General features: G+C 35.9%; 2 protein-coding genes across 5 annotated transcripts in view; one reads left to right on the top strand and one right to left on the bottom strand.

Moving 5' to 3' along the window:
• The window catches only part of LOC117286144 (rho guanine nucleotide exchange factor 33-like), a 103818-nt gene that overhangs the window by 51645 nt on the left and 38695 nt on the right, over positions 1-13478 (bottom strand). For 2 of the 3 annotated variants that reach the window (XR_004517268.1, XR_004517273.1), the window contains exon 1: positions 767-915. The exons of the other annotated variant lie outside the window; for it this stretch is intronic. The gene's annotated coding sequence lies outside the window, so the exon portion shown is untranslated. Of the gene's footprint in view, positions 1-766; positions 916-13478 lie in introns of those variants that run through there. 3 annotated transcript variants of the gene reach the window in all.
• Sos1 (SOS Ras/Rac guanine nucleotide exchange factor 1) overlaps positions 1-13478 on the top strand; it is a 74177-nt gene that overhangs the window by 37918 nt on the left and 22781 nt on the right. For both annotated transcript variants that reach the window (XM_033763661.1, XM_033763660.1), the window contains exons 10-16: positions 2803-2884; positions 3642-3764; positions 4046-4149; positions 5211-5433; positions 6617-6736; positions 11676-11838; positions 12638-12755. In XM_033763661.1, the coding sequence (XP_033619552.1) occupies positions 2803-2884; positions 3642-3764; positions 4046-4149; positions 5211-5433; positions 6617-6736; positions 11676-11838; positions 12638-12755 (933 nt within the window). The remainder of the gene's footprint in view (positions 1-2802; positions 2885-3641; positions 3765-4045; positions 4150-5210; positions 5434-6616; positions 6737-11675; positions 11839-12637; positions 12756-13478) is intronic.

Genomic DNA, 13478 nt, shown 5'->3' with positions numbered 1-13478 from the left:
TTTGGTCCCAGGGATCAAACTTGGGCCTTTGTACTTGTGAGGCAGGTGGCAGAACCATTGAGCCAAATCCCCAGCCCTACCTCACAGAAATCATATGGAATAAAGGAGGTGAAAGCTCTTTGGAGAACGTTATGTAACAGCTGTCAGGAGTTGATAAGATCCCACTTGACTGGTGTGGCCCTGAGGCATGGCATAACTACCAATATTATCATCAGTTATGAAAGCACTAAAATGGCTTAAGATGAAAAGTGGTTTTAAAATAGTGTGCCTTTAAAATAAATAACCATACTTTTCTTAAAAACATACTTCAATTTACTTAGGGTTTACTTTTCTTCTGCTTTCAATTTAAAAGTTCCTTTGTTATTGCATAATTTGTTAGCCTGACCCTGGGTGACATTTAAGAAGACAGTGATCTGGATGTTGACTTTAGGTTGTTAGACTGAAATACTTTTTTCGTTAAAAAAGGGCAGAGGAAGCCGGGCGTGGTGGCGCACGCCTGTAATCCCAGCACTTGAGAGGCTGAGGCAGGAGGATCTCTGTGAGTTCGAGACCAGCCTGGGCTACATAGTGAGTTCCACGTCAGTCTCAACTACATAGTGAGACCCTGTCTCAAAAAAAACAAAACAAAACAAAAATTTGGAACATAACTCAGGGGCTACCAGAGACATCGAACTGAGGGTGTGGGATCTCCAACAGTGACAGCTCAGCAGCTCTGTGGTGGCTACTGCAGTCACTTCCTAAACACATGCTGGTTTGAACGCCTCACCTTACAAACAGATTTGTAGAACAGGAAGAAGATTCTTGAAAGGGAAGATTGTGATGAAATCGATAAATATCTGTTTTAAAATCTTGTACAGCCTTCTGTTTTAAAATCTTTTCTTCTGGATGAAACATTAGTCTTTAACTGAGGATCTCTGTAACTGAAGACAAACAATAAAATACCAACAGAAAAGAAATTATTAAAAGATTTTATGTATTTAAATTATTTTTATCAGTAACCCACTCTAGCTTCAGAAGGTATAAAGGTAAAGGAAGAAGGAGCAGTTAAAATCAATTTTTATTCCCTAAGTTTTTCTTTAACTTAGGTATTATTTTACATTCAGAGTTGCTGATATTTAAATCAATTCATTATCTCAATGACCACATAAATACCAGTACATAAATAGATTTCTGTTTTATGATCATTTCATGAATTTTTGGGTAAAAAGTTAATTATAAAATTTTATTTTAAGACTAAATTTAGAGTGGCTCTTAAGATAAATCAAAATTTTCATTGGGGTGCAGTGGCACACACCTTATAATCAGAACTACTGAGGAGACTTAGGCAGGACTACAAATACCAAGCCAGCCTGGGCAATTTAATGAGATCCTGTCTCAAAATAAAATAAGGAACATAGCTCAGTGGCAGAGCAGTTGCCTGGCAAGCCACAGGCCCTGGATCCAGTCTCCAGTATCAGTAAGTAAATAAATAAATGAAAGAAAATTTCCAAATACATTCTAATTTTACTAAATTCCATGCTAGTAGGGAATGCACTTAGAAAGCTTTGCTTCACAGTGTGTAACAACAGAGCTATTTTTTTTATCCTCGGTGAACTTATCATTAGAGTTTATTAGTCCATAATGTAAATAGGAGAATGTTCTCAATCAAGTGAATCAATGAACTTTCCTCTTTTTTAAATTAAAAAGTTTTAAAACTAAATGAAGATGTTGAAGATATTTGAATTATAGAAGAGGTTTTCTTTTTCCAGTGTGGGAAAGTGTCTTACTGATCATTTAGGCACAAGAGGATAGCCCAGGTCTCTTGTGCTGCTAACAACCGCTTTCTCCACAACTTGGAGAGTAGGATCAGAGAAAGAGAAGTAGGTGAGGCCCGAGAAAGTGCTTATTCTGTCTCTTACTTGGTAGGAATGTGAATGAAAAGTAGGTCCCGTGACAGAGTGGTTGGCAACTTATGCTCTTACGACTAAACTCTTTGTAACTATTTGAAATAAACGGAATTGTCAATAGGACCAAAGCAATAATTTGTACAGTTCTAATATATTTAATAGTTTGAAGAGCTTGTAGGTATTTGAAAGCTATTTATTTGTTTATTTTGGGACAGAGCCTTGCTATGTAGTTCAAGCTGGTCTTGAACTCACTGTGTAGCCCAGGCTGGTTTTAAGCTGGAGGCAGTTCTCCTACCGTGCTGTAGTTACAGGTGTGTGCCACCACGCCCAGCAAGAAACAGTATTTAATCTACTTAGTATGTGCTCCATTAACATGTTTTCAGGAAATCTAGATAACTGATTTTATATATAAAGTAGTGTGAATTTCAGGAAATGAACAGATGACTGCTGCTGCATTTCTCTTTAAGGAAATAAACCAGCTGGTCCTGTCAGACCCTGTTAGGGTCTGGGCTCAGTGCTCTGGCTTTACTTTTCTTCCTTATGTATTCTTGTGACCAAATGATGAGTTTAAGACCAGCCAGTCAGTGCTGGGGATGCAGCTCAGTGAGGAGCTTGTCAAGCATTCAGAGGGCCCTAGGTTTGATCTCCAGCACTGCAATAAATAAACTTAAAAAAAAAGATCAGCTGGTCAGAGTACGCAGAAGACAAGAAAATAAGTTGATATAAAATTTAACATCAGTATTTTTACCAGTGATTTAGGAAGCACTAAAGCTAGCAGTACATTACAAAGGCCAAAGAATTCCACACTTTTGGACACTTAAAATTGACCACTTGATCTCTTGAAAATGTAAATAATAGTTTTAATCAATCTGAATCAAAGTCTTTCATGATAAGATATTGTTCCTTTTCTTCTCAGATCCCAATTTTGTTCGGACATTTCTTACAACGTACAGATCGTTTTGCAAACCTCAAGAACTACTGAGTCTTATAATAGAAAGGTCTGTCAATTTTTAAATGTTTAAATTGTTTATTTTTTAAAAGAAATTGAGTAAAGATCTCATACATTTCTCGAAAATGTTTTAGATGAGCTTAAGTTGTAGTACATGAGCCCTTTTTAAATTTTAAAATACCATTTATTTTCTAAAAGCATGTAGTTTTGATTATTTAAATACAGAAATAAGTGTTCTTTATTTTACACAGAAACTTAGTGTCTAAAACTTAAAATTTACAGAATTAATCAAGTTAAAGAATTACATAGAAATGTGTAATTTATACTTTGGAAATTATATTTTTGATGACTTAGATGTTCTTAACAAAAGTCTTCAAATACCCCACATACTGAGCAAATGGAGCTTGTCAGCGAACAGATACTGTCATCAAGCAAAGTGTTCCATCTACACAGACAAGCAGCAATCAACTTTATGTCAGCCAGTTTAGAGTAATTCTAGAAACCCCTACATGAGCATCAGCCCATAACTATGTACTCATATTTATTTTTAGATTTTACATCTTTTATTGTGTATTTAGTTATTTTTTTTTACCTATACGGGCCAGTATTAACATCTTTATAAAAATATTATCATCAGCCTTTACATTATAGAAGCTTCACTGTTTTTTACTAATCTGTAATATCTTCAGTAATTTTTTTTACAGTATTTTCTTGATTTTTTTTTTTTTTAGTGAAAAGGTTTGTGGATTTTTTTTGTGTAATTTGATATAATTAATATGTTCATAAATTTTTTTGTTTTATGTCAGGTTTGAAATTCCAGAGCCTGAGCCAACAGAAGCTGATCGCATAGCTATAGAGAATGGAGATCAACCCTTGAGTGCAGAATTGAAGAGATTTAGAAAAGAATATATACAGCCTGTACAACTGCGGTAGGCATTCAATGACTAAACAAATCTTATTAGACTTCTGTTTTGAAAGTTGAAGTATACAAGGATCTTTCCCAAGCAAGGAGTAGGTAACAAGTAAAATGAGTGAATTAAGTAAGAGCGGTTATCAGAAATTATAAGTCTTAACACAGAATTTGAAAATGTTAGCCACTAATAAAATTATTTAATTTGGTAGGAGTTATTGTACTTTGTTTTCATGTGTACTATTCATTGTGACATTTATGTTTGAATTCCCAAGTAATTCAGTTGTTTTAATGCCATAGAGTATTAAATGTATGTCGGCACTGGGTAGAACACCACTTTTATGATTTTGAAAGAGATGCCGATCTTTTGCAACGAATGGAGGAATTTATTGGAACAGTAAGAGGTATGTTCTTTCCTAAATATCTAATTTCATGTGTAATAAAAAAACTGTATGTCGATTGTTGATTAATGTCATTATTGTTCAGTGTTGTCAAGAAATGTGTATAAGAATGACAGCATAACCAACTTAAAAAGTTAAAAACTTTCATCAAAATAACATTTAGACCTACAAAAATTATCTTGGGATTTCAGTGTATTCTCATTGAGTGAATTAGTTTAGTGATCATTTCAGAATTGGTTAGAAAAGGTCTCAATTTAAACTGAGTTACTGATCTGAAAGTACATGTAGATGAGTAGTGCAGTAACCACTGTGGTTATATAGATCTCCAAGGTTTCTCTTCTAGTGTTAAAACTTCTGGCTGGGTCTGATGGTACACGCCTATAATCCCAGCACTCAGGAGGCAGGAGGAAGCCTGGAATTGGAGGCCAGCCTGGACTACATAATGAGTTCAAGGCCAGACTGACTACATAGCAATATAACTGTCTCCAAAAAAGCTATGACTGCGTGGCTCTGAGGATGTCCTAGATGAATGTTCTTTTATTTCCATTGTATACACTAACCCCAGAGAATAAAGAGTTAATACTGTGCTTTACAGTATGTACCAGCCACATCAAACCTCACGCTAGCATGAGGAACTGGGCCTCTGACACTGACTGGTTCATAAAAGTCAGTGTTGATTAGATTAATAGTGAATATGTATAATCTTATCTTTATCAAGCTTGTAATTTGTGTAAAGTACACCTTTGGGGAGAGGTTTTTAAAATAATATTTTGAACTAAAATTCAGGACAATTTAGGTGAAAAATCTCTACAAGTTACTTTCTAATTTTACTGAGAAAGGATCTGGAAGAATACATACCAAACTCTTAACTGTGGTTACCATGTGAAGAAGAGTTAGATTAAGGTGGGAGACTTGGAAATGGGAAAGGGGAACATAACAGTTTTTATTTTGATCATTTGAACTTTTTATAGCAAAGGTATAGACCAGCATCTGTGATTTTTAAACCATATAAAATATTAAATAAAGGGTATTTAAATTTTATTTTAAAATACAATGTATTTCAGGTAAAGCAATGAAAAAATGGGTTGAATCCATCACTAAGATAATCCAGAGGAAAAAAATTGCCAGAGACAATGGACCAGGTCATAACATTACATTTCAGAGTTCACCTCCCACAGTTGAGTGGCATATAAGTAGACCTGGACATACAGAGACTTTTGACCTGCTCACCTTACACCCAATAGAAATTGCTCGACAACTCACTTTACTTGAATCAGATCTGTACCGGTATGTAATTTGACATGCAAGCTGAAAAATCATTTCAAAAGAGTTTTTTAAAATTAATTCCCACTTTTGATGTACAGGGTTACCATAAGATATAAATGAGATCATACATAAAATATTTAGTAATAATAAGATTGGCAGGAAGTTCTGGCTCTTTTACTGCCTTGGTTTCCCTTGCTCTGTTTGAATTTATACCATCTCTCTTTTTTCAGTCACCCTTCATTAGAGAAGCTAGGTTCAAATTCTGACTTTGTCGATTGCTGGCTTGGTATTTTGGGGCAACTTTAACCCCCTCATGTAACTTTTATCTTTCTGCTTCTTAATTTCTTCAAGAATAGAATGATGCCCAAGACAGCACCTACACCGGGGCTGTTGTGATGCTTAAAATAGTCTTATGTGCTGTGCTTAATACATTGCCTGGCACAAAGTAAAAGCTCGATAATTCTTACCTATTGCTATGGTAAACTTCGGTCATAACACGTTAGTTATAGTCCTTTTTAATTTATTATTCTATATTGTTATAACTACTGTCTCAAAAAGCATCTGGTTTTAAATTCTATTTAGAATATCCAAGTTATTTATTTTCAGTTAACTAAATGAGAGGAGCTGAATTTACAGATCTTCCACCAAAGATGATCATATTCCCAAAATTATAGTGTATTTCCTACGACTCTTCTATAGTAGTTTTTTTCCTCCCCTCTGTTTGATTGAAAGGGGGAGTGGCTTAAGAATTTTAGTGATTACCCTCTTTGGTCTGTTAGATATTATTTAAATACCTATTCTGTCACCTGAACTTATTAAATATTATTTATACTAGAAAAGGTATTATGCAGAAATCTTAACCTTGCCTAAAGCAAAATGCTACTGTAAAGCAATAATAAATGTACACAAGTATATCCATAGAGATACAGAGATATATTCTTAAATCTGTAGAGAAAATGCATAGTTATAATTTTGGTGGGGGGGTAGCAAAGGGATCTAACTCAGGACCTTGTGCTTGCGAGGCAGGCTGTGCCACTGTGCTAAATCTCCGGCCCCTATAATTCTGGGTATACCTTTTTTTCATAAATGCTGTTGTTGAAAAGGAAAGTTTATAATGCTAGGAGTTTAGTTTTTATTTATCTCATTTACTTAATAAAAAAGTATATCAGAGGGAAAAGTATGTAAAATTTTGTATTGGTTTCAGAGCTGTGCAGCCATCAGAGTTAGTTGGAAGCGTGTGGACAAAAGAAGACAAAGAAATTAATTCACCCAATCTTCTGAAAATGATCCGACATACCACTAATCTCACTCTGTGGTTTGAGAAGTGAGTAATCTTGACATTTAGTAGTCAGCTATGTCATGAATTTCCGTGCAATTTTATTTCAATGTGTCACATGTCTTTTTGTTCCTCTTTTTGAGTATTTTTCTAATGTAGCATTTTAATTTCACTAATTTTTTTTTTTTTTTTTTTTTTTTTTTTTTTTTTTTTTTTAGACAGGGTCTCACTATGTAGTTGAGACTTACCTGGAACTAACTCTGTAGCCCAGGCTGGTCTCGAACTCACAGTGATCCTCCTGCCTCAGCCTCCTGAGTGCTGGGATTACAGTCATGCACCACCACGCCCGGCTTTTTCATTATATTTTTGAGGGAACTTTTAGGTTTATAATATACATCTTAACTTAGTATAATCAACTTCAGATTTGTAGTAGCTTAATCCCAGTTACAGAAGTGTTACTCCTGTATAGGTCTATACCTTTTTGTGATATTGTAATATACATTACATCTTAATTAGTGATGCAAATCCAACAATACACTGTTATAATTTGTTACTTTGCCATTTTCTGTCATTCTCTAAATCCATTCACCTGCTTCCTTTGTGCTTTTACTGGCAATACATTACACATATATTTCTGTCATAAGCCCAACAGTATATTCAAACACATTTTATAAGTTGCTTTTCACATCAGGTAAAAGAAGAAACAAGAAAAAATTGCATTTACTGTGTCTTTTATAATTATCTTTATGGTGCTCTTTGGGTAGATTCAAATTACCATCTAGGATCCCTTGCTTTCAGCCTGAGAGAACCTCCTTTAGTGTTTCTTGTGCTATGGGTCAGCTAGCAAAGAGTTCTCTCAGTTTTTATATATCTGAGGAGATCCTTATTTCACCTTCTTTTTTTTTTTTTTTTTTTTTTTTTTGGTACCGGGGATCGAACTCTTGTCCTTGTGCTTATGAAGCAGGCACCAGAACCACTGAGCTAAATCCCTGGCCCTCACCTTCATTGTTTTGAGCCATAATTCTTTATTTATTTATTTATATTTGGTACCGGGGATTGAACCCGGGTCCTTGCGCTTGCAAGGTGCCAGAACCACTGAGCTAAATCCCCGGCCCTTTGAGCCATAGTTCTGTCTTTTCCTTGATCAGTTAAACTCTACTATTGAGCCCCTCCAGTTTTTCTTGTCAGCTCCACAATTTATTTGCTTCTTTTTTGAAAACACTTAATATCTCTAGTGATATTCTCTTAATGAACCTTATCATTCTTCCTTTACTTCTATATCATGCTGTCCTTTAGTTCTTGTTTTGGTACCAGATATCAAACTCAGGACCTTGTGCCAGCGAGGCAGGCAGCGGAACCACTGAGCTGAATCCCCAGCCCTATAAACATATTCTTAATGGCTACTTTGAAATCTCTTAGATCTGACGTCTGACTGCTCTCATAGTATGTTTCTGTTCCCTGCTGTTAATCAAGTGTATGCAACTTACTTTTCTGTTTCTTTGTGTGCTTCATAATTATTTGTTGGAAATTTGAAATTTTAAATGATAATTGTTACACCTCTAAGTACTGTTGCCTACCTTCCAGGGGTGATACTGCTATCTGCTTGTTTGTTTTATCAGTGACTACCTGGATTATTTTACTGAAGCCCATTCTGTGTCTCTCTCCTCTCTCTCTCTCTCTCTCTCTCTCTCTCTCTCTCTCTCTCTCTCTCACACACACACACACACACACACACACAATCTTCTATCAGCTGCCTTTCACCACAACCTTTGCATTCTTGAGAGTACCTTTAGGTTTAAACTTTCCAGCCAGGCGTGGTTGCGCACGCCTGTAATCCCAGCACTCGGGAGGCTCAGGCAGGAGGACAGCTGTGAGTTCAAGACCAGCTTGGGCTACACAGTGAGTTCCAGGTCAGTCTGAACTACATAGTGAGACCCTGTCTCAAAACAAAACAAAACTAAACTAAACAAAAAACTAAACTTTCCACGCTTAGTTACAAATATGAAGAGATTAGGCGCTATCTTAGGGACAAGGGATGAGGACAAGCTTCCGTCTAAATGACATTCCTGCTCTAAGGCATTAGTGCTTGACTGGTGGCTAAAAGAGGTGGTTGGGGTACAGTGGATGGTACTGTAGCCTCAAGTTCTCTCATTTGCGTCTTGTAACAAGGAACCACTGTCTTAGGAACCAGACAAAGGTCTGTTTTCCTAGGCTTCTCAACACCAGGTGAAGAGTTGGGTAAAAGAAGGGCATTACCCACTTCTCACCTGCACTCACGAAGGCTTGAGTTTTTGCAACAGATAACTTTAGGGAGGATGAGAAATGCTGAAGTCCTGCCTCTCCAGAGAGGAAAGCTAGGTGTTTTTGGCTACACTGGAGCGAATGCTCCAAAACAAAGGAGAGAGCAGCAGTCTTAGTTAAAATATAACAGACTCTCATTTCCCTTTCCAAATTTTTGTAGACAATCTGTGAATAGGTGTTTCTTCATTTGCCATTTTCTCTTAGGTCCATTTCCAGAGACTTTAAGTGTTGGCGAGTTCAGGGAATTTCTGTTTTCTTCTGTTGTAATAATTTCACGAGTTTTGCTAGAGGAGCTCAGAGAAGCTCTTTACACTATTTATTAGGCCAGAAGTCCAGAGTTCAATTTTATAAATTGAGGACCAGTGATTAAACTTTGTGTATTGGCTATCTTTTTTTTTTTTTTTTTTTTTTTTTTTTTTTTTTTAAAAAAAACATTATGGTTATTTGAGTAATATTTTATAAAGTTGATAGGAGATTTCCACAGATCATATTGGGATTATCAGAGCAACAGCCAGTGGCATAGGGAAAGGATGGATAAAGACCTGAATGCAGTTCCCTAAAAAGCTTTCCAGGTTATTGTAAGTTAGGACTTCTTGTGTTTGTGTGATCAAATGTAACATGCCTTTAAAAAGTAATTTCTGTACTGTTTTTTAGTAGGCTATTTAGCTGAAGGCTACTTCTTGCCTTTTCAGTATAAGATTCTTGTTATTTGCCACAGTGATTCTCAAGCATGGATATGTATTAAAATTAGAATCAGATATTCTACATGCAGTCTTAATTTCTATACCTAGTTAATAACAACTGAAATTGTTACGCAAAAAATGTAAATTATGTTATACTTTTAATTGTCTAGATAACTAGTTAGCCAGAATATGATAGAGATGTAGCTCAGACTTTAAACATGTAAACATGTTGTTTAACATGATAATAAACCAAGTTTTTGTTTTGGTTTGTTTTTTTTTGTTTTGTTTTTATTTTTGGTTTTTTTTTGGTACCTGAGATTGAACTCGGGTCCTTGCACTTGTGAGACAGTCGCCAGAACCACTGGGCTAAATCTCCAGCCAACCAAGTTTATTTTAATAGATTCATATAGAATTTTTTTTCTCAGTGTTAAATCTCCCTTATCAGAGAATAATGTAACTTGCAGTTTTTTAAATCCCCAGTCCTTTTTAAAATTTTATTTTGTGACAAGATCTCACTGTGTTGCCCAATCTAGCCTCGAACTTGTGATCCTCCTGCCTCGGTCACTCAGGTACCTAGAATTACAGATGTATGCCATCGCACCAGGCTACAACTTTACATTTTTTAAAATGTCTAACATCGATTTATGTTTAGCTTTTCCATTTATGGATTCAAACTTTTTAGGTTATAAACTATTAATATTATATTATTGAAAACTAGCCAGATGTGGTAGAGCATGCGTATAATGCCAGCACTCAGGAGGCTGAGGCAGGAGGATCACTATGAGGTGGAAGCTACCCTGGGCTACATACTGAGTTGAAGGCCAGCCTGAACTACATAGCAAGACCCTGTTTCAAAAAAAAATTGTTTTGTTTGTTTGCTTTGAACCAGGGATCAAACTCAGGACCTTGTACTTGTGAAGAAGGCAACGGAACCACTAAACTAAATTCCCAGCCCTCAAAAAAAAATAACGGGCCAGGGATTTAGCTCAGTGGTTCCACCGCCTGCCTCGCAAGCACAAGGTCCTGAGTTCGATCCCTGGTACAGTAAAAAAAATTTGTTTTAAATATTTTATTGAAAACTAAGTTTATAATATTTTTATTTGCAAGTGATTAATAAATTTAAAATTTGTTCATACTACAGACAATAAATACTAATTTTCTTTTTTATTGAAAATAGCACTACTTTTTAGCTATTTGCTGAATTTCATATACATTATAGATATTACATATATAATAAATGTATAATATTTTATGTCATAGAGGTACACTATCCACAGATTCTTAGTATGTAAATGTAAAGTGCTTTGGTTTTTATTGTTTTCCATTCATTTTTCTTAAGTAATATTTAGTTCCGGGGTAAAATAATTGATTTTTTTTGTTTGTTTGTTTGTTTTTTGAGACAGGGTCTCACTATGTAGTTGAGACTGACCTGACCTGGAACTCACTATGTAGCCCAGGCTGGTCTCGAACTCACAGCGATCCTCCCGCCTCAGCCTCCCGAGTGCTGGGATTACAGGTGTGCGCCATGTGCCTGGTTTGACTTTTTGACATAACGATACTTGCCTAAAGATCTGCCTGAAGAAATGTAATCAATTATTTCTATATATCAAAGAAAGAAATTAAGCATTAATCACTGAAATCTTGGAATTCAACAAAGAATAGGCAACAGAATTCTCAAATTTTAACCTAACTTCCTCTAGAATACATTTGAATGACAAAAACTTACATGCATTGAACAAGATACTAGTTTCATCAGCTACTTGTAATCCTGATGGACGAAGCACCCAATACAGTCAGGGAAGCTGGTTGATGTAGCCGTCTAACCTGCTCCTGACGAGGACAGCTTGCTTTTTAGGCTTCCCCCACCCTGAATATGTCTTCTTTAGCATCGCACTGTAGCCATTCGCCCTCCACTCTAGATTACTGAATTTAATAAATTTTTTGAACCATATCTTTATTGGAAAAATGTCAAAATTTTTAATTCTTTTGTTTTTTATTCCCAGGTGTATTGTAGAAACTGAAAATTTAGAAGAAAGAGTAGCTGTGGTGAGTCGAATAATCGAGATCCTACAAGTCTTTCAAGAGTTGAACAACTTCAATGGTGTCCTGGAGGTTGTCAGTGCTATGAACTCATCACCTGTTTACAGACTAGACCATACATTTGAGGTAGGTCTGTGCATGTGTTCCTTTTTTGTTTTGGTACTGGGGATCAAATTCGGGACCTTGCGCTTGTGAGGCAGGCAGCAGAACCACTGAGCTAAATCCCTGGCCCACATGTGTTCTTAAAATGAACTTCCAATGTCTATTATAAATATCAGGACTTTTAACAATTGTGATCTTTGGTTTTTAAAGGCCCCGTCTGTCTTTTCAGTAGCAAGTTAAAAGATTGGCTATCTAAGTTTTGAGTTTTGTAATAAATTGGTTGTTCTTTCTAAAATTAGGCATCCTTGAGTCTGGGAGTTTAGCTCAGAGAAAAGAAAATGGTAACCTCATTAAAGTGTTCTCATGGATCCTGTCTCTGTAGAAGAAAAAAAGAAAAATCATTTAACACTTAATTTGTGGTATTTTGTACTTAGATGCTCACATAACCGTGTGAGGAGTTGCAAGATAATCTGTACCACACACACTTAACTTGGGATTAGAGTCTCCAAAGATGGTTACTGTGACACATTACGTGCTTGGAATAAGACTGGTACTATTGTGTTTGGGCCTTATTTTAGACTGGCATCTTTTGGCAAGATCTGTGAGTCCTCTTTCCTACCATACTGGGGACTAAGCCCAGGGAACACTGAGCATTTTATTTTTTAATTTTGTGACAGGGTCTTACTAAGTTGCCCAGGCTGGCCTTAAACTTGCAATCCTCCTGTCTCTTGCTGAGTAGCTGGGATTATAGGTGTGTGCCACTGTACCTAGCCTGTGACTCTTTTTATAAGTTTAGGCTTCCTAAATTTTTTTTTCCTTATAGCAAATACCCAGTCGCCAAAAGAAAATTTTAGAGGAAGCTCATGAATTGAGTGAAGATCACTATAAGAAATACTTGGCAAAACTCAGGTCTATTAATCCACCATGTGTGCCTTTCTTTGGTAAGTATTTCTTCCTGAATTTTTATTGTATTTCTGGATAAAACAAGACACTTACTTGATTAAATGATTGAGTATCAACATATATAATATACCAGCATAAAATATTTATATAGCACCTTAATCTCCTTAGACTTTTTCTCTATTAGGACTTCAAGAAAACCCAGTAGAGACTGAGGATCCCTAATCTAGAAGTCGGAATGTTTCAAATTCTGGGGCCAGGGATGTAGTTCAGTGACACCACGCCTGCCTGATAAGCACAAGTCCTAAGTTTGATCCCCAGTACTAAGGAAAAAAAAAAGTTTCAAATCCTGAACCTTTTGAGATGATACCACAAGTGGGAAATTACATATCTGATCTCATTTGAGGAGTCACAGTTCACATGCAGGCACACTACAAATCCTGTATAAAATTGTCTTTGGGCTACATGTTTTTTTAAGACATATATGAAATATAAATGAATTTTCTGTTTATACCTGGGCTCCATACCCAAAATATTTCATTATATGTAAATGTTCCAAACCTAAAAAATCACAGATACTTCTTGGTTTAGTCCCACTGCTGTTACCCCCTGTCCCAGCAACTGAACTCAGGAACTTGCACTTGCTGAGCTACATTCCCCAGCCGCCCCCCAATACTTCCCAAGCATTTCAGATAAATGATACTCACCCTGTACTTAAATTTCACCTATTAGATATTATATAATATTTAATATTTTTATATTCA

The sequence above is a fragment of the Fukomys damarensis genome, unplaced genomic scaffold (genome assembly GCF_012274545.1).
Source record: "Fukomys damarensis isolate Sample0158 unplaced genomic scaffold, DMR_v1.0_HiC HiC_scaffold_2, whole genome shotgun sequence".
NCBI classification, from domain to species: Eukaryota; Metazoa; Chordata; class Mammalia; order Rodentia; family Bathyergidae; genus Fukomys; species Fukomys damarensis.
Note: the sequence above shows the minus strand (reverse complement) of the source record. Positions and strands in the feature narration are given on the sequence as shown.